Source organism: Oryx dammah, unplaced genomic scaffold (genome assembly GCF_014754425.2).
Source record: "Oryx dammah isolate SB20612 unplaced genomic scaffold, SCBI_Odam_1.1 HiC_scaffold_1, whole genome shotgun sequence".
Classification (NCBI taxonomy): domain Eukaryota; kingdom Metazoa; phylum Chordata; class Mammalia; order Artiodactyla; family Bovidae; genus Oryx; species Oryx dammah.
In genome coordinates this window covers 109,170,214-109,194,512 of record NW_024070185.1, presented here as the reverse complement: position 1 = coordinate 109,194,512, position 24,299 = coordinate 109,170,214, and the positions used below count along the sequence as shown (strand labels likewise).

The 24,299-nt window shown below is 57.6% G+C and overlaps 1 protein-coding gene and 1 long non-coding RNA gene across 5 annotated transcripts in view; one reads left to right on the top strand and one right to left on the bottom strand.

Annotated features, from left to right (window-relative positions):
- TRAPPC12 (trafficking protein particle complex subunit 12) overlaps nt 1–18,967 on the top strand; it is a 37,250-nt gene extending 18,283 nt beyond the window's left edge. For all 4 annotated transcript variants that reach the window (XM_040241421.1, XM_040241436.1, XM_040241424.1 and 1 more), the window contains 8 exons: nt 917–1,055; nt 7,808–7,920; nt 12,226–12,298; nt 12,925–12,998; nt 14,525–14,623; nt 16,340–16,440; nt 17,035–17,122; nt 17,234–18,967. In XM_040241421.1, coding sequence (XP_040097355.1) covers nt 917–1,055; nt 7,808–7,920; nt 12,226–12,298; nt 12,925–12,998; nt 14,525–14,623; nt 16,340–16,440; nt 17,035–17,122; nt 17,234–17,476 — 930 coding nt within the window. In that variant the 3' untranslated portion in view covers nt 17,477–18,967. The remainder of the gene's footprint in view (nt 1–916; nt 1,056–7,807; nt 7,921–12,225; nt 12,299–12,924; nt 12,999–14,524; nt 14,624–16,339; nt 16,441–17,034; nt 17,123–17,233) is intronic.
- LOC120864391 lies at nt 5,949–22,710 on the bottom strand. The gene is made up of 2 exons (XR_005721185.1): nt 20,982–22,710; nt 5,949–6,897 (listed from the first exon to the last, which is right to left on the bottom strand). It is a non-coding gene; the product is annotated as an uncharacterized LOC120864391 (long non-coding RNA).
- Between the last annotated feature and the right edge of the window lie 1,589 nt (nt 22,711–24,299).

Sequence of the window (24,299 nt, the reverse complement as noted above, 5' to 3'; positions counted from 1 at the left end):
CCTGCCCCCTGCCCCCTGCCCGAGGCAGCCTCTCCCCAGGCAGCCCCCTGCCCCAGGCAGCTCACGGGCCCAGCCTCTCTGTCCATCCCTTGCCGCGTGGTCTCTTTGAACCTCGTTTCTCTCATTAGTGGGACGAGGCTGACTCGGGTCACCCCCGTGGCCCCTGCAGTTGCCAGGGTCTCCAGTCCTGCCCTCTCACTTGGCGGCCATCGTTTTCCAGAAGGGACCCAGCGTTCCAGCCGCTTGGAGCTGGCTGTGCACCCCCCTGCTCCCATCATGTGCCCCTAGGTCTCCCCACTTCCCGTGGAGAGTCTAGGTCCTTCAACAGTGCCCTCGCCTCCCTCCCCCGCTCGGCCCAGCTGCCCCCCCCTCCACCCCCTCTCCAACCCCCGCTGGACTCTGCCCTCCTTTAGGCAGGGAGCATCTCTTTTCACATCCATTTTTATAAACTTAGAGTTACGCAAACTTCTAAGAAAGAGTGTTAGTTTGTGAAGTGAGTGAAAGTCACTCAGTCATGTCCGATTCTTGTGACCCCATGGACTGTACAGTCCATGGAATTCTCCAGGCCAGAATCCTGGCGTGGGTGGCCTTTCCCTTCCCCAGGGGATCTTCCCCACCCAGGGATCGAGCCCAGGTCTCCCCGTTGCAGGGGTATTCCCTACCAACTGAGCCCCTAGGGAGTGTTAGTTTAGCCCTTGTTTAAATCTATTTGAAATCAAGCTCTGACATCAGATTAACGGCCTTGGGGACTTCGCCGGTCAGGTGGTCCCACAGGCCGTGCAGCACAGCCTAAGTGAAAGTAAACTGAAGGTTTTAAAGAGGTGCCTGCGTGTTTAAAGCACTCAGTGGGGAATAGGAACCCCTGGGCCTGCTCTGCCCAGGTAACCGTCGCGTGCCTCGTGTTCTGTGCTTTCAGCTCTGGTTTGTGAGGCTGGCGCTGCTGGTGAAGCTGGGCCTGTTCCAGAACGCCGAGATGGAGTTCGAGCCCTTCGGCGACCTGGACCAGCCGGACCTCTACTACGAGTACTACCCACACGTGTACCCAGGGCGCAGGGGTAAGGGGCGGCGGCGGGTGGCGTGGGCTCCCCTCGGCCTGTGGCTCGGCTGCTTCTCTGCGCTGTGTCTCCTTGATGCTCAGCCTTATCTCTGTGCGGACGCAGGGGAGGGTGGTGCTGCGCTGTCTTAGTTCCTGGCGCTTCCTCCATCGTCACGGTCTCACTCACATAACAGGCTGATGGGAGCTGGGCTGTGTTGCCCTGAGTTTCCCCAGACTTGAAGGAGGATTTTCAGCATGGGGCACTTTGAGACCTTTAACCTCCCTGGCATTAAAGTTCTGTCTCTTCCTTCTGACTGTGGGAACTTCGCCCTCGTGGAGGAGGAGGGGAGGCAAGCTTTCAAGCCTGGAACGGCAGGCGTCCGGCGGTCGCCCTGATGAAGCTGGGTCACGGTGGTGGTGAGGCAGCCGGGTGGCGTGGACGCAGGAGGGGCAGCAGGCCCCATCCCTCATTAGTGAAACGTCCCCAGTGGCCCCCCCGCTCCAGAAGGTCTCCAGAAGACCATGGGGGAAGGGATGAAGGCCAGGAGCCCCATGAGCAACATTCAGGGGTGCGGCCCCGGGCAGAGGGGACGGTCCTGGTCATTAAGCAATGGGTGGGAGCCGTGCCCACCCGGCGGGTCTGACGGTGTCTCCACGGGGCAGGCAGGGCATCACCTCGCCCATCAGAGTCCCCCACACACTCACCCCAGGAGCCCCCACCTCATCTCAGAGTCCCCCCCGGCCATACTCACCCCAGGAACCCCCACCTGGTCTCTCTGTGACCCCACACACACACACTCACCGGGACGCCCCTCAGCCCAGGGAGCAGGCCGCAACCCCTCTGCTCCATAAGGCGCGTCACAGGGGCCCAGCGTCCCCTGGCTGTCGGGGGCCACGTCCCCACTGGGGAGTGAGTGCCAGAACTTTCTCGTCCATATTTCCAAGCCTTCGCGGTCCGTCCCTCCCAGAGAAGACAGTGGGCAGCCTCCTGCCCCCTCAGCGTCAGGCTCTGTCACCTCTTCTTACAGGGAGAGGCGTTCTGTGGAGAGGCAAGAGGCACCTTACAGGCGAGGTTTGGGATATTTCTCTTCAAAAAATTCTGCCTGAAAGCTTTGATGATCGAGAGACGGCTCTCCCGTGCTTCTGATAAGGAGCAGCCGTGTTTCCCTCCAGCCTGGGAAAAGGAAAAAGTTTCTTGGCATTGTGTCCCAGCTCTGGGCAGGTCAGCCCCTGCCTGGCCTGTGCACCCCCTGCGCCCAGCCTCACTGCCCCTGGGTGCCCCCAGCCATGCCGTGAGTGGGACCCCGTGCTGGGCCCAGGGGTGGGCAGAGAGTCAGACCTCCGAGCACACAGGCAGGCACCCTAACGCTCACAGCTGCATAAAAATGCTGATTTTCTTTTCCTGCTGAGGCCCACGTAAATTGTAAGTTCAAACAACTGTTCATACATCAGCTACTTTGAATTTACTGCAGGCTAAGAATGAGACGAGCTGGGGCTTCCCGTGTGGCCCAGTGTGTAAGACTCCAAGCTCCCAGGACAGGGGACACAGGTTCAGTCCCTGCTTAGGGAGCTGGAGCCCATGTGCCGCAGCTAAGACTTGGCACAGCTAAATAAATAAACATGTTTTTCTAACAAAGAATGATGGCAGACGGAGAAGGAGGTATTTCCAGGGCGGCCAGCGGACACATCCAGCCCTGACCACGCCAAGCGCTCAGCAGCCCCGGGGTCCTGGTCAATGATACCAGAAAGGGCGCTGGACCAGGTCCTGTGGGCGCTCTGGTCCTGCTCGCTCTCCTCGGGGACAGAGGTTCGCAGAGATGATACCCAGCTTCCCGTGAAGGGAGAACCCAGGCCCTCAGGCCCAGGCATGGGACGGTGCATCACCCACCCACCCCCAGCTCTCGGGACGTCAGTACACAGACAGCAGGCTTCCCATCCCGGCTGGAATTGCAGCCTGTTGTCTTAGGGATAAAGAGGAGCTGGTCGCCCTGCACCATTAAGCAGCTAATTTAAGTTATGAAACAGACATAAATCATATTTTAGCTAAAGTGTGCTAGCGTTCCTCCATAGTGGCATGCTCAGTGTTTGCCAGTTTTTCTTCCCGGTTTGTGGTGTAACAAGCACGAATGCGATGTTGTGATTCATTTGTTTCATTTTAGCTTGCAGTACGTAAGCGAAGCAGCTCATTAAACTGTGCTGTAAAAAAGAAGCTATAACGCCGTAAACAAATAACTTTTCTGAATGAACTTTAATATGTTTTATTTAAACATTGGGCATAGCTTTTACCCCGTCAGGGTATTCATAACAAGTCATGACGAGTGACGAGCTCATATCATGAGATTTCCCTGTTCCATCGGTCTTCTGTCTTTCTCTGACACTTGTAGCGATTTCATGGAGTTCCTTGCAGGGGAGTGTGGTTTCCACACACTCAGGCTGCCTTTTAATTGGTTGTTTGGAATCTCTCCTTGTTCTCATGAAACGGTGACGACAGGTCCCTGAACAGACCCAGGCCTGAGCGGGCTGGGGCAGGGCCTGGGGAGCCCTTCCTGTGGCCCTCTCCCCGCGCGGCCCTGCTCCACATCCTCCCCCTCCGCCCTCCCCCTGGATCGCCGCTTCTCCTCCTCGCTGTCCGTGCGTCCCTGTACCTCGGGGCCCCTGTACCTCGGGGCCGACAGGTTGGGTCAGAGGCTGCTCACATCTGCGGTGCTCGGCTGCGGTGTGTACAAGCCCCGACTGGGGCCCGTGAGCAGATAGCTCGTGCCTCCCCTGGGCACGCGTGTCCCCACACCCGGCTCTGCCGGCCCCGAGGCCCCCATCAGCTCCCTCCCTCCCGCGTCTGCAAGGGTGAACCGCCGCTGCCCTCTAGGCCCTGCCTGCTCTCCCTCCAGAATCACGCAACGCACATGTCTGGTTCCCAGGCCGGATGCAGACGCTTGATCAGTAGGTGAGCTCACGCGGTGGCCGAGAGTTAGCCGCTCAGCGTGTTCCAGGTGTGCCCCTTTGTTTCCCGTGAGGCGACGGAACCACCCCCCGGCGTGAACGTCGCCTGTGCAGGTCGGGTTTCCGCTCACCTCCCTCACCCCCCACCCCCCCCCGGGTGAACGTCCCCTATGCAGGTCGGGTTTGCGCTCACCTCCGTCTGCCAGCACTCTGCCGAGGCGCGCAAGTCAGGCATGTCTTCCTCAGTCTGAGGAGGCTGGTCCGGGATCCTGCCGCCTTTCACATGGCTCACCCTTTCTGCGGACTCTGGTGTCTGCAGTCTTTTCCTGGAACAGGCGGTCAGAGACACGGCCTCTTCGGTCGGGCTCCGTCTCCATCAGGACAGCGGGGCGAAGCCGCCTCTGCCCTCCTCCAGACGCAGGAAACAGGGAGATGCGTGCATGCCCACGGCCTGCATCATATACAGTGCTCGAGATGCTGCCGGGGCACCTGGCCCGTCCTGAACGGCCCGTCCTGAACTCCCCGTCTGCCGCGGGGCTTGGGGCAGCACTGAATGACCCCTTGCTGCTGCTAGGTCACTTCAGTCGTGTCTGACTCTGTGTGACCCATAGACGGCAGCTCACCAGGCTCCCTGTCCCTGGGGCCTTAGTAATGAGTTATCTGGGACTCTCTCAGGCTGGCTGTCTGTTTCCAGCATAGGCATGGGTGAGAGATACTATGCCATCAGCCTGGCATAGATGTCCCCGACCTGTGTCCCCGACCTGTCCTCCACGTCGGAGCACAGAAAGCTGGGGTGCCAGGGGTCAGGGAGACCAGGGAGGGTGCAGGGAAACGAGCCCAGAGCAGCGGTCAGGCAGCGGGCCCTGCCGCCTGGACAGCGAGAGGGCCTGCCCAGCTTTGCGGGGGCGAGCTGGGCCTGCTGACCGCGGAGTCTGTGCTCTGCTGGGTGTCCGGCAGGCACTGTGCCATTGCATCTGCCCCTTGGGCCCCACAGCATCCTGGCCGTGTCCAGCTCCCTGTCCCATGCGGGTGGCCGGAGCGCTGGAGGGAAGGTGCTGCGTGCCCAGCACATGGGCCAGTGGGTGGCCAGTGGCCCAGTCCATCCACGCCGGGAAGTCTTGCGCCTGCTGAGGGAGGCAGGCCCCTGGGGTCAGGCTGGCATCCCTCCTCTTGCTTTGCCTTCTGGGCCCGTTGCCCAGCGGGCTGTGATTCCTCGGGCACCTGCTGTGGCACTGGCGGCCGAGCGGGCCTGCGGTGCTGCAGGGGACTCCAGAGCATGAACGGCGTAGGGGCAGTTGCACTTAGCGTCTCCTAAGTGATTCATGGAAGCACTCTCGTCCTGCAGGGGACTCCAGACCATGAACGGCGTAGGGGCAGTTGCACTTAGCGTCTCCTAAGTGATTCATGGAAGCGCTCCTGCAGTGTTTATACTAACTAGAAGTCGGCAGGTCGTGACCACACATGGTACCTTCCAGGACGTCAGTTTCCTTCCAGATTCTGACACGTGCTCTGCTTCAAGGCGCGTGCTCTGTGCTGGGGAGACGGGCCCCTGGCTGCCACAGCGCCGCGCGGGTCACGTTGCTGGACTCCGCTGGCGTGAAGGGTTTCACCGATTCTCGGTGACTCTTCACACACAGCGAGGCTGGGTTTGCTGGACCGAGAGAGCCAGTTTAAAGGTACTTTTGTTTGTATTTCTTTACGACAGACAAAAGTAGGAAAGGCCTGACTTACGTCAGAGCAGTGTCTGCTGTTTCATCGATGGGCCTGCAGGACTTGCTTGGGGACAGTGGCCACGTCCCGTCATCTGTGCGTCCGGCACCTGCACTTGTGCTTGGCACCAAAACCTGCTGAGTGAGTGGCTCTCCTGCTGCGCTGTTCAAGCTGGAAGCAGCAGGCGGCGTTTCTCCTGCCGCCCCTTTTCTTGTCCTGACTCTGAGCCGTGTTTTTCTCTAGGGAGGGGCACTTTTCTATGTGTGTGTCACGAGTTGTGTGTGCTTCCCATGTGGGTTCCGTCCTTTGAGACGTGTAAGCTGCACCAGCCCAGTGGTGCCAAGAGAGAAGGGAGAGGCCGACTCCCACCTGAGCCTGGCCGTCTCGGGGCCCCCAGGAAGGTCACGGGCAAGGGTGGCATGTTTATGGGACACCGGTGCTGGCTCTTCCTTGCCCACCTTTTCTACTCTCGTCCCAACTCCAGATGCGAGTCACAGGGCCACATGGAGAGCCACCGCTGTCCACCTCCTGGGGCTGCGGGAGTCTGGTCCAGGGCGGGTGCCCTGGTGGGGGCTCGAGGCCATGGAAGACGCTGCGTGGAGAGACAACGGCGTGAGGGCCCAGAGCAGACAGCGTGCAGGCACGATCTCGGCTCTCCGCTCTGTCTGCGTTAGTGAGGACTTTCGGTGCCACGTTCAGTACGAGCAGTAAAAAGGGGACGTCCCTGCATTACTCAGGAGCTTAGAGGAAAAGTGTGTAGTTTCTCACCATTAATTAGGTCGCTTACCAGTGGTCATGTATGGATGTGAGAGCTGGGACTGTGGAGAAAGCTGAGCGCCAAAGAATTGATGCTTTTGAACAGTGGTGTTGGAGAAGACTCTTGAGAGTCCCTTGGACTGCAAAGAGATCCAACCAGTCCATTCTAAAGGAGATCAGTCCTGGGTGTTCATTGGAAGGAATGATGCTAAAGCTGAAACTCCAGTACTTTGGCCACCTCATGCGAAGAGTTGACTCATTGGAAAAGACTCTGATGCTGGGAGGGATTGGGGGCAGGAAGAGAAGGGGACGACAGAGGATGTGATGGCTGGATGGCATCACGGACTCGATGGACGTGAGTCTGAGTGAACTCCAGGAGATGGTGATGGACAGGGAGGCCTGGCGTGCTGTGATTCATGGGGTCGCAAAGAGTCGGACACGACTGAGCGACTGAACTGAACTGAGCTGTAAGTTTTCATAAACGTTCTTTATCAAACTGGGGACGTTTTCCTCTACTCTTCATTTGCTGAGAGTTTTAATCATGAATGGATGTTACATTTTGTCAAATGCTTTTTCTGTTCCTCTGGATTTATTGTGTGATTTTTCTCGTTGCGCTTATTTGACACGATGGGTTACATGCATCTTTGAATGTTGACCCAGCCTTGCACACCCGGAATGAGTCCCACTTGGTCATGGTGGATAATTTCTCTTGTACACTGATAGATCTGACTTGCTAATTTTTTGGTAGATTCGATTTAGTTGGATTTGACTTGCTGATTTTGCTGAGGATTTTTGTGTCTGTGTTCATCAGCCATGTTGATCTGTAGTCTTCGTTTCCTGTGATAGTGTCTGGTTTTGATACGCGGGCAATGCTGGCCTCATAGAATAAATTAGGAAGCATCTCCTCCACTTTTATTTTCCAGAAGAAACTGTAGAGAATTGGTACCTCTTCTTCCTCAATGTTCTGTAGAACTCACCAGTGCCACCGTCTGCGCCTGGCATCTTCTGTTTTGGAAAGTTATTACTTGTTAATTTAATTTCTTAAATAGATATTGGCCTAGTCACAGAGGGTCCACGAGTGTCCTGTTCTGGAGCAGGGTGGTGGCCTCCACTATTTCTCTCACTCTGAGAGCCTCCACATGTTTGGGGCGTAGCTGTGGGCAGAGGGTGACGGCCCGCCCTCCTGTGGTCCTCGTCTGCGACACACACTTGACCGAGGGAGCTGGGACCCATTTGAGAACCGGCACCACTGTGCGCTTTGCCAGGAAATGAAGGGGCCGTCCTCCCTGCTCCGGGAACACCCGCGGGTTCCCGGCTGTGCTCGCGGCGGCGGACAGACTGACTCCGCTTTGGCTCTGCTTCCAGGCTCCATGGTTCCCTTTTCCATGAGGATCCTGCACGCGGAGCTTCAGCAGTACCTGGGGAACCCCCAGGAGTCCCTGGACCGGCTCCACAGGGTGAAGGCCGTCTGCAGCAAGGTAAGCCCCGCTCCGGCTGGGCCGCCCCCTGCCCGCCTGGCGGAGCGCTCACCCCGATGCCCACCCTCACAGCGCACTGCCCCCACCCCCATCCCCGCGTCCCCCTCTGGGAAGGCAGGTGGCCTAGCTCCTTGCGGCTGTGCTACTCGCTCTTCCTGCTGAAGCTGTTCTGGGGGATGGTGGGTGGGTTCTGGCAAAAGCTCGAGGCCTGAAACCCTGCTTCCTGGTGTTGTCAGTGAATGAAAAGCAGAAGCGTTTCCTCTCATATAAAATCACACCTGTGAACACGTGCTGCAGAAGCGTTTCCTCTCATGTAGAAATGACACCCGTGAGTCTGTGCCTGGGCTGCCAGCTGCTCGCACGTCCTGTGGAGGCTCCGAGCACCTGCTCCATGTCTCACAGGCGCTGGAGCCGGATTTAAGGAGATAATGGCTGGAAACGTTGCAGAATGAAAGCAAATTACACTCATGACGACTCCGTCATGCGTGACAGCTGTCATTCGTGATTCTGGCTCCGAAGGCAGCTGAGGTTCAGCACTGCGTCCCGGGTTGTTCTTGGTTGTAAAGCAACAGTCACGTGGCAGGCATCGAGCGGCATCAGCGGATCAGACTGCCCCACTGAGCGCTGGGGTGGAGATAGCTGGCTCGGGGTCTCCCCGGCTCCAGCCCCCTGCCCGCCCCCTGCCCCCTAGCCCAGGTGCAGTGCTCTTGGAGGGTGGGGGCTTTCAGAGCTGCGACTGTGAGCAGTTAGGAGCGGCGACGTTGGACAGATTCATAAAATGGGGTTATTTGTACCTGCTGAACTCCTCCGGTCCCCAGTTGCTCTTGGTGGACACTTCTGGAGTTCCTGGGTGGTCGTCTGGGTTCCCAGCAGGAAGTGAGGGCTGGTTTACCTTGTCATTGAAGTTTCTCACTCTGAGCTGACTGGGAAGAGTGTTGTTTCAAAGTATAATGCTCGCCGGGCACGTCAACAGGCCATGGTTGGAGGGACTTTGGAGCCAGGCAGACTGTTCCTAGCGGGATGACTGGCCCTTGGAAGCCTTGAGCACCTTGAGGTGCTCAAGGGAGGAGGAATGTCCCCAGTCTCCTCCAGGCTGCCGTGGAGTCAGATGATGGATGCAGACCAGCGCTTGGCTCCTGGGAGTGCTTAATGCTCCTTCAGTGGCCTGGGGCAGCTCCAAGAAGCCTCTTCTCACTTTGAAAAGCCTCTTTTCCAGAAGTCTGGAAGAGACTGGCAGGGCTGGGAAGGTCCCAGAATGCTCCAGGGGAATCTAAGCCCCTCTGTGGACTCAGTGGGTCATTAGTGAGTCGTCAGGGCCGGTGCCCAGGGGTCTGAGGACTGGACACTTCATACATAAACCCAGTCCTTAGACCATCCCCACCTGCAGCCCAGGAGAGGCTGGCCTTCTTCTCCTGGACAGAACCGACAAGCGCCAGCCTCCTGGGCCCTGGGCCTCCCTCCGCTGCTGTCCGTGGTGCTGAGGGCGCCTGCCCCACCCAGGACCAGCCCAGGATGAGCTGGACCCTGGGCGGGGGCAAGGCGGTCAGGTTCCACGCAGCCTCTCAGCTCTGGTCATGCCAGCCCCGCCCGCAGGGTGGAGGACCGTCTCGCAGACCCACAGTGTGACCCAGCCCCGCCCACAGGGTGGAGGACCATCTCACAGACCCACACATTCTCCTGAGTCCTCCCCCCTCACCTCCAGGCAGCATCTTCACTTTCCAGAACCACTGTCACTTCAGCGCTGCAGCTGCTTCAGGAACTGTGTGCTCTGGCCTGGAGCCGGGGTGGGGCTGACCTGCCCCCCCCCCCCAAGCACCTCCCAGGCTGGGCGCTCTGGGTGCAGCCCGCCTGGGTCGTTCTGGGAGGCAGAGGCTTGAGGCCTCCGACCCATACCCGTTACTGCACCTAGCGGGCCCGCGGGAGCCTGCACAGCCCTTGGGCTGGGAGAGCCAGGCCCCCGCTCCCGTTCCTCGGCACCTCCAGCCTTGCTTTGTAACTGTCCCCTGCTGGGATCCAGCCCCAGTGGATCCAGGGAATTTGAAGCAGGGACGGTGTCGGCAATTTGATAAGATTATTTATTCAGAGATATAAAGAGAGATTAGGGAAGAATAATGTAGTGGAGAAAATAATAGGGAAAAGAGGATGTATTCCTTGGTTTACACAAGAAGCCAATAAAGTCTCAAAGACAAGAGACTTGCGCCGTCTACATAGGCTGCAGGCGCCTTCCCGGTCTCCCGAAGGAGTGGAGACGCAAAGTGCCTCCCCGTTCAGGTCTTAGAAGCCCAGGCAAAATTAGTAGACACGGCGAGCCTCTGTGTTGCAGACGGGAATTCAGCCTGAAAAGGAGAGCGAGAGAAAAGACAACACGGGGAAACCAGTCTTTCCAGGAACTGGTCCAACTCTTTATTTTTCAGGAAAGCTTTTATACTTTAGGTTATACATAGAGATCAGTGGATAATACAAAGTCATGCGGGGTCAACAGGCCTGACCTTTATCGAGACCAGGCACTCTTTATGCATGCATACAGAGGTCTTAGATGGATTGACATCATCTTCTGGCCAGGGGGCCTGCTGACATTTTATGACCCTTTCTTTCTGATAACAGTCAGTCAACCAGAAAACTTATTTTTTCCAAGGGTGAGTTTTCTTAAATCAGGCGCCACTCTCCAAAGGCACCAGATAGTTGCATTCCTGACAGGGCAAAGGTGCAGTGGGTTATAATCAAGAAAAGAATTTAATAGCTTAAGGTCTAACATGATTAATATCAAAGGTTACTACTTATTTTTCCCATATGCAAGTTATATCAATTAATGTATATAAGGGACAAGGGATATGGAGACTTAGCAGCAAATATTGGCTCAACAATGAAACCCTCCACCGGTATATTTCTAACAACCCACTAATAGTACAGTAATAATTCCTAACTTCTCAAAAGACTCTGTATTTGGAAAGTTCAAAACATCTCGTGCCTTTCACGGTTAGGAGGCTGTGAACAATTCCATCTGGTTGTAAGAGGCCGGACAAACTTGTCCAGCAGCCTAGAGAGCCATCAGAGGAGTTTCTGGACTGAAACACTCTTGTTACGCCCAGGAGACTTACTAACTGAAGCTCCAGGTTAACTCCTTAGAGGAAGGTGGTGGGGGACAGCCCCCTGTCATGTCAGAAGAGGAGGTGGGAAGCATAACGCAGTGACGCAGGCAGACTCCGGTTTGGGGAGCAGACGAGAAAGTGCAGGACCCCTGAGGCCTGACCCCGCCTTTGCGTTTGTCAGGCCCCCTTCCTCGTGACCTTTGCCACGGGCGGGATTCCCCATGCTGGCTCCCGGCAGTCCCCTCTCATTGGGCCATTAAGACTGCTGTTCCTGGTCAGGAGACAGCTGATAAGTAGCCAGAAAATGTGGCCTGGTTTAGACCAACTAGCTCGCCTTTGCAGCTGTTACACCTGTAAAATGCAGGTGTGTCCCGAGCGGTCACGGTAGGACAGGCCTCTGTGTTCATGGCACGTCATCCTCCTCCTGGTGTGAAGTGCAGACCCTTGAGGGCGAGGAGGCCCAGTGGCCCATCCCAGGTACAGGGACGAGGCCAGGGAGAGCCTGGAGCAGCTGCTTTGCTGGCGGCGAGCTTCCCCTCTGGGGTGAGCTGCGGAGGGCAGTGCTGCCGGCAGGGTGAGCCGCAGAGCGAGGGCGTCTCCGCAGAGCGCCTGCCTGAAGCACGTCGTCACAGGACCAGGAGCCCTCAGCCCGTCCCTATTAACACATCTTTATTTCTCTCCCCAGCAGTCAGTGCTCACTGTTAAGTCTCGCTCCTCACCCTGCTCTCCGTGAGAATCCACCCTTTGCCCAGATCTGCAGGGCAGCAACTTGCTTTCTTTAGGGAAAGAGTCACAAAAGAAGTGGTTCAAGGCCATTAGCCAAACAGGAAAAACGGTGTAAAGTGACAGATGCTCAGAACTTAAGCGATAGATTAATAAAGGGCCGCACGCCTCAGATGTCCCGGAGGAGCGAGACTGATGTTTTCACAGAAGAGAATAATCGTCCTCTTGTGTCCCATACCTGGAGCTTCCCGGACAGAGCGGGCACACGCTCCGCGTGTCGGGCTCCCCAGGCGCTCTGCGGGCGTCGTCAGCCCTAACCCTCCTCGAGCCAGAGGGCCACCGCTCTCTCTGCCATCCGCCCCATGCGTGCCGAGCAGTGACGCTTGACTCGTGTCCCCGGGAGACCCTCCTCGGCAGAGAAAACTGCTGCTCCTGGAGCGTCTCAGCAGAGCGTCCAGAGGCAGACCCACTCCTGTCCTTGCGTGTCCCGCAGATCCTGACCAACCTGGAGCAGGGCCTGGCGGAGGATGGGGCCACGCGCAGCATCGCACAGGAGAACAGGCAAGGTCAGTGCCGCCCGCGTTCCTGGCGGGCCAGCCCCGCCTGCTCCGGGTCGCAGCCTCCATCCGCCTCACTCACCCTCTCCCGCACGCGTCTCCTCACTGCTTTCCTCCCGGAACGAGCATCCTTTCTAGGAGGTTCTTACCTCAGAGTTGCCCCTTGGTCCCGGCAGCAGGAGGAGGGTCCTCCCGGGGCCTGACCTGCCCTGGCCTCTCCACCCTCCCACCCCACGTCTCCTCCCCCGCCAGCCCTCGGAGCCTGGCGAGGCAGCTGGGTTAGGAACCATTGCTTCCAGGTAAGCAGGTGGGACACCCAGGCCTCGGGTAGGCAGGCTGCTGTCACCAGGGCTGCGGTGCTAACACCCACGTGTGACTGTCCACAGCCCTGTAGTGGGGAGCCCCGCCTGTCCACAACCCCCCAGGGTGGCCCTGCTACACAACGGGCTCGTCTCCTGGTCCAGTCAGGCTCTGTCCTCCTGAAGCTGGGTGGCCGTCAAGAGCACAGCCCCGAGGAGTGTGCTGAGTGGCACAGGAAGCCGTGGCCAGGGCGGGGCCGCAGACGTGGGGGCTCCGTCCATCTGTGGCTGGGCTGCTGGCCGCGTCCCCGGGTGCTCACCCCTCCTCTCTTGCAGCCTCCGTGCAGCTGTGGCGGGCCCGCCTGGGCCGGGTGACGTGCTCCATGGCCAACTGCCTGCTGCTCATGAAGGTACCGTTGCCCGGAGGTGGGGAGCCCTGGGCCCTCGGAGGGGGAGGGCCCCCACGCGGCCTGCAAGCAGAGGGGCAGGGGCACGCCTGGGGTCTGCGTGCTTCAGTTTCTACTAAGCGGAACATCCGCAGACTCGGGTCTGAACGGGGCTCCTGAAGTCCTCGCGCTCCGTGCTCCCCGGGGTCCCGGCCCTGTGCTCGCCAAGGGGGTCCCCTTGCCCTGACTCTGCCTGCCATCCGTGCTCTCGGAACCCAGCACAGAACCAACATGGCGCTTCAGAAGTGCCTGTGCTACAAATGCGGTTTAATGTGACATTTTAGATGATTCTTTTGTGTTCTTGAGTTAAAAAGGAGTGAAGCATCTTGCGGTCACAGCCTCGGCACACGTGTGCATCTGGCTGCCACCTTGGGCAAGCCTATTTGGACAGCAGCGTGAGGCCGTGGTGCCAAGCCAGCCTCGCGGTGGGGGGCAGTGGGCTCTGGCACCAGTTCAGCCAGGTGACCTGACACTTACCTTTCCGACGATGAGCTGTCCGTCCGTACGCCTCAGCCCCCGAACTTCCACCCAGAACGCTGTCGGGCAGAGCAGCCAGAGTCACAGCCTGGACGCCCCCAGCCCTGAGACAGGTCACCCTGCCCTGCCCAGCCCTGTGCGCTGGCCACTCACGGCACCATCAGGCCGCGGCTGCCCGGCCAGAGTGGACGGCGCTCTCCCTGGAGGGCTCAATGCAGCTGATGTCCCTGAAGGGGCGGCGTGTCCTCACCCAGCAGAGGACCGTCTCCGGGAACAGCCTCTGGCTGACAGCAGCTCTGGGCCGGGCTCCTGGGAGCACGCCTGAGCCCAGCACTGCAGCCACCCCGGGGCTCCCGTCCAGGTCTGAGGGGCCCGGGGCCACCGCGCCCCCAGGAGAGGGCCCTCGCCCTCTGCACGCTCTCGTGGACACAGGCACTCACACGCGTGGGGCACGGGCAGCGGGTGTGGCCGGCTCCCCGCGGCCACCAGGGGCCTAGTTCGTTCGGATGAGCTTTGCTCAAAGGTGCCGGGCTGGCGGGTCTGCGCCTGGTTTTCCTGTGGAACGTTCCCGGTCATCTAACGCCCCAGTCAGCAAACTAGCGACTGCCAGTCCCAGTCTGCGTGAGGACGAAGATGGAGGCAAGTAAAGAAAGAGAAGTACCTTCAGGGGTTTGACGGACCGTGGAGGCCTGTGGTCTGCAACTGCGCCCGTCAAGAGACAGCGAGCTGTTGGCACAAGCCCCAGACAGCATCTGCAGACGGGACGGGCCGCCTGCTGTCCGAGCTCGGGCCCTAGGGCCTGACAGAAGCAGGAAAAAGTTGGTCCGGGTGAAATGGTAGTTGCTGCTCTGTGGATGGAAGGAGAAAGACCCGCAGGCCAAGTGCACAGCCAGACCCCCCGGAGAGGAGGGCTCTGGGGACAGGGGCCACGCCCAGACCCCGGAGCCGGCCCGCTGGGCCGTCCGCCCTGCTCCGGGCAGGTGCCCCCTCTCACGAGGTCTGTGCTCCCGCAGGACTACGTGCTGGCCGTGGACGCGTACCGCGCGGTCGTCCAGTTCCACCCGGAGCAGGAGCCGCAGGTGCTGAGCTGCGTCGGCCGGATCTTCCTGCAGGTGTGAGGGGCTGGGCGGTTGGGGGCTGCGCCTCGGCACGAGGCCTGCAGGTCTGAGAAGGCGTGGGAAGGGTGTCGAGTCAGACGTCTGTTGGTGTCAGGAGGCGGGTTCTCTTCTGGTCCTGGTTTGACCGTACTGAGTATCAAGCCTCCAGCTTCGATGTGATGGGGAGGCCAGTTGCTGCACCTGAATGTACGTAGATTCCCATAAGGCGGTGCAGAGACGAGTGACTGAGGCGTTGCCCTGTTGCCGCAGAAACGAGTTGACGCCGTGGGCTCCTCTCCCGCCCCAGACCCCCCAGGGCCTCTCGCGCCCTCCTCCCCAGGAAGGAAGGCAGAAGCAGGTGTGGGAGCGTCTTCAGTTTCCACCACCAAAACACACAGGGCTGCACCCCGCCCTCCAAAACCCTGCGCTCCGGGGGAGGGCCCAGCTCTTTGCAGCTGCCCTTGGTCTGGGTTTGTGCATGTGCGCGCGCACGTACATGTGTGTGCACATGCGTGTGTGCGCACGCATACGTGTGTACATGTGTGCATGTATGTGCGTGTACATGCGTGTGTGTGCGTGTACCCACTGTTCTCGCAGCACTTGGTATCTGTTTTCTGTCTTCATAGAAGTAGCTTACTTTTTCTCTCTCTGCTCTCAGATAGTTCTAGAATTATCTGTTGCTGGAAGCTGTGAATAATTGGCTCAGAGAGGCCTGAGCCTCACTCCTGGGGTTTCTGGGACAACTTATTAACAGCTTTAGTGTTCCATGTGTGGGAGAGGTTTCTTCTCTGTTTCTGGGATCAATTTTGGCAATTTCAGTTCAGTTCAGTCGCTCAGTCGTGTCTGACTCTTTGCGACCCCATGAATCGCAGCACGCCAGGCCTCCCTGTCCATCACTGTCTCCCGGAGTTCACTCAGATTCACATCCATCGAGTCAGTGATGCCATCCAGCCATCTCATCCTGTTGTCCCCTTCTCCTCCTGCCCCCAATCCCTCCCAGCATCAGAGTCTTTTCCAATGAGTCAACTCTTCGCATGAGGTGGCCAAAGTACTGGAGTTTCAGCTTCAGCATCATTCCTTCCAAAGAAATCCCAGGACTGATCTCCTTTAGAATGGACTGGTTGGATCTCCTTGCAGTCCAAGGGACTCTCAAGAGTCTTCTCCAACACCACAGTTCAAAGGCATCAATTCTTCGGCGCTCAGCCTTCTTCACTTAGAGTAATAAAGACCACATGTCTGCTCCGTGTGTTCACATGTATCTGCTTAGAGTTCTGTAAAGTAGTCCTCTTTCATAATCATTTCAGTTTCATCTTACCTGAGGTCATTTCTCCTCTTATATCTGTAATTCTGTTTTACTTATGGTTTCTTTTCCTTGATTAGTTCTTCCACTTATTATATCATGTTTTTTCTTCAAATAAGTAGTTTGTGTTTATTTGCTTACTAGATATATCACAGAACGTTTTATTATATTGCCTTTTCAGTTGCCTTTTTGTATATAATTTAATCACTCACTTTCTGACATGTGGACAGATGTTGACATCCTGCTCTGTCCTAAATGGCTTTTGCTTTTTGTTTTTTAATGAAAAATGACAGTAAGTGACTACCAAAGTTTCACCGTGCCTGCTATGTAATTATGTCTTCAGTTTCCTCACCTGACGTTGGGGAGCTGTATGTGTAGGTATAGATTTAACATTCGTCACCTGAATTGACTACTTCATTTTGTCAAAGCAGATTGGAGACATAAAAACAGCTGAAAAGTACTTTCAAGACGTAGAGAAAGTAACGCAGAAGTTGGATGGACTACAGGGCAAAATCATGGTTTTGATGAACAGGTGTGTATTTCTGTTCTGTGTTTTCCAGCTTTACTGAGATGTAAGTAACAGCATAGTGCGGGTTTCTGGTGCGAACAGGAACGACCTGATTTCCATACATTGTGCGGTGACGCCCACAGAGTAGGGAGCACTCATCATCTCATACAGACAGAAAATTACAGACGGAACGCAGCCAGCGTCACACGCCACACGCAGCGCTATGGCTGGCACTCGGTGCTGGGCGCTGCACTGGGCACCTGTCCATACGGAGCCTTGCACCTTCGGCCACCTTCCCCCAGTCCCTGCCCTCCTCCCCCGGTGACCACAGATCGGACCTGTTCTCTGTGAGCTTGTTTGGGTGTCGTTGACCTGAACCACCGTTCGTTCCTGTTCCACAGCATAGTGACCTGATGTTTCTCTCTCTTTCGAACTGATCAGGATGCCTACTCTAGTTATGGTCTGTCTGCCCACAAAGATAAGGCCTTATTACAGACTGCGTTCCCCGCGCCCTCCCCGCGAGCTTCCACTTGCTGGAGCTGCCCCCTCAGCGTCCCCGCCACCCACCCGCCTGCATCCCGACTTCTGGATCACCCTTCCCGTGTCACTTATTTGCAGAGCTTTCCTTCACCTCGGTCAGAATAACTTCGCCGAAGCGCACAGGTTCTTCACAGAGATCCTGAGGGTGGACCCGTCAAATGCAGTGGTAAGATGCCCTGGGCCGAGGTGGCGTGTCCGCTGGTGTCAGGCACCCTCCAGGGCTGGGGGTCCCTGAGCCGCCCGCAGACCCCCACCCAGCCCTGCCCCCGCCCCCCAGGCCAACAACAACGCGGCTGTGTGCCTGCTGTACCTGGGCCGCCTCAAGGACTCGCTGCAGCAGCTGGAGGCCATGGCCCAGCGGGACCCACGGCAGCACCTGCATGAGAGCGTGCTCTTCAACCTGACCACCATGTACGAGCTGGAGTCGTCCCGCAGCCTGCAGAAGAAGCAGGCCCTGCTGGAGGCCGTGGCCAACACGGAGGGCGACTGCTTCAACACGCAGTGCCTCAAGCTGGCCTAGCGCCCCCGTGCACACCCCCGGCCCTCCCGCCCGGCGTCTGCCCACCGCCTCCTCCATCAGCAGGCTGCAGACATGGGGTGCGCATGCACAGGGGCCGGGGGCATCCCAGGCCACTCCCAGCAGCCTCAGGGGAGAGCTGACCACGTAACACACAGAGTTCTCGCCCTGAGCCAGAGCGTTCTAGAGATTCGTAGATGGGGGGAGAGGGCCCGTTCCCCCCGCCTCAGAGCTGCAGCTCCACTCTGCTCCCTGGGGCCTTTTCCAGCCTCTGCTGAGCCCCTCGGAGGAGTCTGGTGCGGGGGAGCGAATCCATTCTTCGTCCTGCGTGTTTCCAGCACGGGCGGGGGCGAGGACACGGGCCTGCGTGGGCAGTGGGGCCAGGACGGGGGTCACTGCTCTCAGCTCTGGGGGTCGGTGTCTGCTCCCGTGCCTACACGGTCACTCCTGCCGTTAAAGTGTCTAACACACCTGATTCAAGAACCCTGGCAGGGGCCCTTTAAGTTATTGAGCTCTGCTAGCACATTTTAAAGCAGAGTTCTCTTAAGATTCTGATATAAACAAGTATTGCATAACGCAGAGCCGAGCTCTGTTTCTAGTCATTTCTGTGGTAAACACACAAATGCATCGTCTCCTGGGCAGAGGGTCTCAGCAGTCGTTGAGACAGATTAGTTCCCCTGTGAAATAGGAGAGACTGGAGAGGCCGCCAGAAGGACTGGGCCTACACCTCCAGAGAGAGTGAGGGGCACCTCCAGCTCAGGCAGGGAGGGGACCCCCGCCCCCACCCCCACCCAGAGCGTCCGCAGCCTCTGGGCTCACACTTGTGATCTACCTGCTTTACACGCTGTTTTCCTTTAAGGTTCTAAACCAAATGCATCGAGTACTGTTGGCCTGCCTCCCGGGAGCGGGGAGTCCCAGCCCAGGGGAGACCCATACCCTGTGCCCCCTGATCCCAGATCCAGGCCTCAACTGCACATCACAAACCCAGGAAGCACCCCAAAAGCTGCTCCCCCAGAATCTCCCCAAACCCCAGCATGGCCGTCTGCAGAGATGGGCCTCCAAGGAGGTATCCAGGTGGGATGGAGTCCCGAGGGTGGGCGCCCAGGAGAGGACCTGGTGAGGAGCAAGGCCCAGGGACCACCCTGCAGCCTCAGCCCCCAGGCCCTGACAGGTCAGCGTCTGTTGCTGAAGCTGTTGTCCACGGGGCTCGTCACCCAAGCTGAGACACCCACACCCCGCAGCCGTTGGGGGGCCTCATGGGAACACACACGTGTGTGAGCAGAAAAACGATGGAGCATTTCTGGAAAATAAACTGGTAACTGAGTCAGAAATTTTTATAATAGAGTGTTTCCATTCATCACCATGCATTCCTGGGGGCCATTCACACAAGACCATATCGTTTAAAAAGTTAATGACCTGGAAGAGTCCTCAAATGTATGTTTACACAACACACATGTTAATAGAAAAGGCTGAAAACTAATAATTGATGTTAAACTACAGTCACAGGAAGGATGGGCTGAAACGCATTTTTATTTTCCCTTTTATGACTGAGCTGCTGTTTCTACATAATGTGTGTGTGTGTTATAACCAGTGGGAAAAAGTCACCGAAACTGGTAAATGTTTTGCCTTTAAAAAATAAGCAGTGATTTAAAGAAGGTAGTGAAAGTGTGCCATGCCCCTTAGCTGAGGAGTGCACACAGTGGTTACCGGGGAGACCCAAGTATGCATGAATGTGGGCATGCCCACGCCTCCAGGTGTCAGGGTTAGGATGTGTGTGCTCTGAAATGCCATTCATATTTAAAACGAAATAGATATGTTGCTGATTGCTGTCTTTAATGGGAAAGATTAGCGATCTCTTCAAGAAACTTAGAGATACCAAGGGAACATTTCATGCAAAGGTGGGCTCAATAAAGGACAGAAATGGTATGGACCTAACAGAAGCAGAAGATACTAAGAAGAGGTGGCAAGAATACACAGAACTGTGCAAAAAAAAATCTTCATGACCAAGATAATCATGATGGTGTGATCACTAATCTAGAGCCAGACATCCTGGAATGCGAAGTCAAGTGGGCCTTGGGAAGCATCACTAGGAACAAAGCTAGTGGACGTGATGGAATTCCAGTTGAGCTGTTTCAAATCCTGAAAGATGATGCTGTGAAAGTGCTGCACTCAATAGCCAGGAAATTTGGAAAACTCAGCAGTGGCCACAGGACTGGGAACAGTCTGTTTTCATTCCAATCCCAAAGAAAGGCAATGCCAAAGAATCCAAACTACCACACAATTGCACTCATCTCACATGCTAGTAAAGTAATGCTCAAAATTCTCCAAGCCAGGCTTCAACAGTACGTGAACCCAGAACTTCCAGATGTTCAAGCTGGATTTAGAAAAGGCAGAGGAACCAGAGATCAAATTGCCAACATCTGCTGGATCATGGAAAAAGCAAGAGAGTTCCAGAAAAACATCTGCTTCATTGACTACACTAAAGCCTTTTTGTGGATCACAACAAACTGGGGGAAATTCTTCAAGAGACGGGAATACCAGACCACCTGACCTGCCTCTTGAGAAACCCGTATGCAGGTCAAGAAGCAACAGTCAGAACCAGACATGGAACAACAGACTGGTTCCAAATTAGGAAAGGAGTACATCAAGGCTGTATATTTTCACCCTGCATATTTAAGTATATGCAGAGTACATCATGCGAAATGCCAAGGTAGATGAAGCACAGCTGGAATCAAGATTGCTGGGAAAAATCAATAACCTCAGATATGCAGATGACATCACCCTTATGGCAGAAAGTGATGAGGAACTAAAGAGCCTCTTGATGAAAGTGAAAGAAGAGTGAAAAGCTGGCTTAAAACTCAGCATTCAGAAAATGAAGATCACGGCATCTGGTCCCATCACTTCATGGCAAATAGATGGGAAACAGTGTCAGACCTTATTTTTGGGGCTCCAAAATCACTGCAGATGGTGACTGCAGCCATGAAATTAAAAGACGCTTACTCCTTGGAAGAAAAGGTATGACCAACCTAGACAGCATATTAGAAAGCAGAGACATTACTTTGCCAACAAAATGTCCCTGTAGTCAAAGGTATGGTTTTTCCAGTAGTTACATAGGGATGTGAGAGCTGGACTGTAGAGAAAGCTGATTACCAAAGAATTGATGCTTTTGAACTGTGGTGTTGGAGGAGACTCTTGAGAGTCCCTTGGACTGCACGATCAAACCAGTCCATCCTAAAGGAATTCAATCCTGAATATTCATTGGAAGGACTGATGCTGAAGCTGAAGCTCTGATACTTAGGCCACCTGATGTGAAGAACTGAGTCACTGGAAAAGACCCTGATACTGGGAAAGATTGAGGGCAGAAGGGGACGACAGAGGATGAGATGATTGGATGGCGTCACCGACTCAATGGCCGTGAGTTTGAGCGAGCTCCGGGAGTTGGTGATGGACGGGGAGGCCTGGCGCGCTGCAGTCCGCGGGGTCGCAGAGTCAGGACTGAGCGGCTGACCAGCAGCACCGACTGCAGATACACGTGACTTTTCCGTGGGTGGTGGTTTCTTGGCTGCGCTGGGTCTCCCTTGCCGCCTGTGGTCTTTCTCTAGTTGCAGTTGCGGGGGCTTCTCGTGGTAGTGGCCTCTTTCTTGCCCAGCACGGGCTCTAGGCTCACAGTTTTCAGTAGTCGTGGCACACGTGCTTAGCTGCCCTGCTGCGTGTGGAATCTTCCCTAAGCAGAGACTGGAGCCTCGTTGCCGGCATTGCCGGGCAGATTCGTAACCAGTGGACCACCAGGGAAGCCGTCTGTAGATACACGTCTACAGAACTGGAGACAAATACGTGCGGAGCCTCGTGGCTCAGAGTGAGTGTGCCAGCGGCACGGGCACCAGGGGCTGTTTAAGGACAGGGATACCCTCTGCCACCTTGGCCTGGCATGGACAGCAAGGCCAGCGGTCCTGAGAGCATCAAGCAAAGAGGCTGCAGTGGTGGGGGAGGCCGGTGGGCGCCCGCTCATAGCCAGGGCTTCATGCCCAGCAGAGGTAGAGCAGGCCGTCCCCTCCCCGGGCAGGGGGCCTCTGTCCCTCCAGAGGAGGTGAGGGCAGGAGGCTCCTCGCGTACCCCTCCATCCCCCGCACACGTCAGGGCGGCGCCCACCCCACCCCCGCCTGCCTCCTCACCAGCAGGCAGACCCAGGCCGCCCCCAGGGCTAGGCCTGGGCCAGGGGGGAAGGACCCCCAGCCCGTGACCACATCCAGCCCAGCTTGCTGGTGACCAAGCCTTCTCAGCCCGTCTCACATGTAAGAGGAGATGGCCAATTCACCCATTGGGGATTATGTGCAAATGTGGCCCTACTTGAACCTCAGACAAGTCTATTACCCACTACAGATGCATAAATAATGCAGATAAAATCCGTGCACCCCCCCATGACCCCCTCCTAGAAAGTGGACCCAACCTTTCCAGTTACTGGCCACAGAGCATCTCGGACCTCAGGGTCCCTCACTCAGGACCCTGCTGCAGTTTCAGCGCCGTCCCCACGTTGAGCTCCCCCCATACCTCCCCCCGACCCCAGTTACTCCAGAGAGCAGGGTACTTGGCGGGTGCTGGGCAAGGAGGGTGAGGGAGCGGGGAGGACTCACTTCAGGAAGACGTGGGGATGGCTCCCCAGCCCTGTCTGGGGACAGCAGATCTGGGCAGGAGACCACATGGGCGCCCCTGGGTGACTGCCATGCCAGGCGGCCTCGTGTGGCTGGTGAGCAGGGTGGGCTCGCCACGTCGTGAGTCTCCCACTCGGGGTCCTCGAAGGATGTGACTGGAGGTCACCTGCGTGGGGGCGTCTGGGGACCAGGACACCTACAGGAGCTCAGATGGAGAGCTGAGCACTCGGAGCCTCGGGTCTCGCCTGAGAAATGGGGGACGGGCTGTGCTCAGCTTGCTGACGTTGCCAGAGCAGACACCCACAAATAGGCAGCTGGACATGCCCCGAGCCTGCGCCTCAGTCCAGGCCGGCCGTGCGCTCCTGGGCTCTGCGAGGCTGGCTCAGGGGGCTCCGGTCACAGCCCCGCCCGGCCCTCAGGGTGCCCGCGCGGCCTCTGCCCCCCATCTCCTCTTCAGTAAGGACCCTGGGTCCGGGTTCAGGGCCGCCCTCACCTGGGAGGACCTCCCTGAGAGCTGTGTGCCGTCACACCTGCAAGGACCCCATTTCCAAGCAAGGTCAGGTCCCGAGGCTCCAGCGACAGGAGGCTTCGGTGAGATGCCTGCTGGCAGCGCTCAGGAGGTGGAAACAGGCTTGATCCACTCCAGGGTCCTCCCAGACGCCCCCTGGGACCTCTGGTCTCCGCGGACCCCCAGAGTGTGCTTCTGCCCGTGTGTCCCTGTGGGCCCCCGTCAGTGGCCCGCCTCACCAGCCAGCCATCAGGATTAGTTAACGGTGGCGCGGGCCCCAAGACACGGGTGTGCCCGCAGACTGCCCGGACTGCACTGATGCGCCTCTGCAGGGCTCCTGCGTCCTTCAGATGAGACTCCGCCTGGCTCCCGGATTTCTTGGAACTGTGCGCAAATTAAACACAAGCATTTGAAACCCAAAGAATAAAATGCATTCATTGAAATCCAGGAGGGGGAAACCAAAGGACAGGGGTCTGAGTAGGGGGCCTCCTTCCTTAGAAAGGCAGGCCCCATTCCAGAAGGGGCCGCGGGGCACACGGGCCCCAGGCCACCTAGGTGTCCTCCCGGTCGCCACCGCACTCAAGAGCTCAGTTCAGTTCAGTGGCTCAGTCGTGGCCGATTCTGCGGCCCCCTGGACGCCTAAGAGGATGTTTGGGAAAACGGCCTCCTAAGGCGGAGCCTGGAGAACACCTGGAAACGCCGGGCGACCGCATACTTCCCTGCGCGTCTGCATCTGCAGCACATGCGGGCGCAGGCGCGCACACACACTGCACGTGTGCGCACACACATATACACACACAAACTTCCCACACACGTACGCACACACTGCACGTGCGCACACACACACAGACACAAACTTCCCCCAACACACATGTATGCACAGCCTGCACACGCGTGCACACACATATACACACACACAAACTTCCAACACACACGCACACACACTGCACACACACACTTCCCCCATGTGCACACACACACACACTTCCCCCTCACACGCGTGCACACACACACTTCCCCCGTGTGGACACACACACTGCACACACACTTCCCCTGTGCACACGCGCACATACACACTGCCCCTGCACACACACGTGTGCATGCACACACACACTCCCCCCACACCTGCAGCCGCAGCACTAGCGCTGGCGATGAAGTCCTGCCGGTGCTGCCTGTGGTCTCTAATCAGGAGCGCTGATTGCCCCGCCCAGCAATCCGGGCCCCCTTGTCCACCTGTGGAGTCAGCTTCCTGTCTGCGGGGCCCCGGCTCACGGGTCCCCCTCTACCACCCCGGATGGTGGTCTCAGGAGGACCCGGCAGGGCTGCCACCCCCGCCCCGCACCGCGTGAGGACGCAGCCAGGAGGGGCCTCCCCAGAACCGGCCCGCCACCCCCAGGGCTGCTGTGGAGGTCTCAGACCTGGGGAGATGGGCTCCCCGAGCAAAGCGACAGGCCAGCCTCTCGCCCTGGAAGGAAGCCGGAGTCTAGAACCTTGCGGGGTGTTGTGGGGGGGGGGGGGCAGTCGCATCCTGCACGCTGACCCTCCAGCAGGTGGAAACCCGGTGCCCCTCTTCCAAGGCTGAGTGACCCCGGCCCCCTCGGCAGACACGATAGCCCCCAGCTTTGGGAGACCGGAGCTGGGCAGGGAGCAGTGTGAGGAGCGAGCCCCC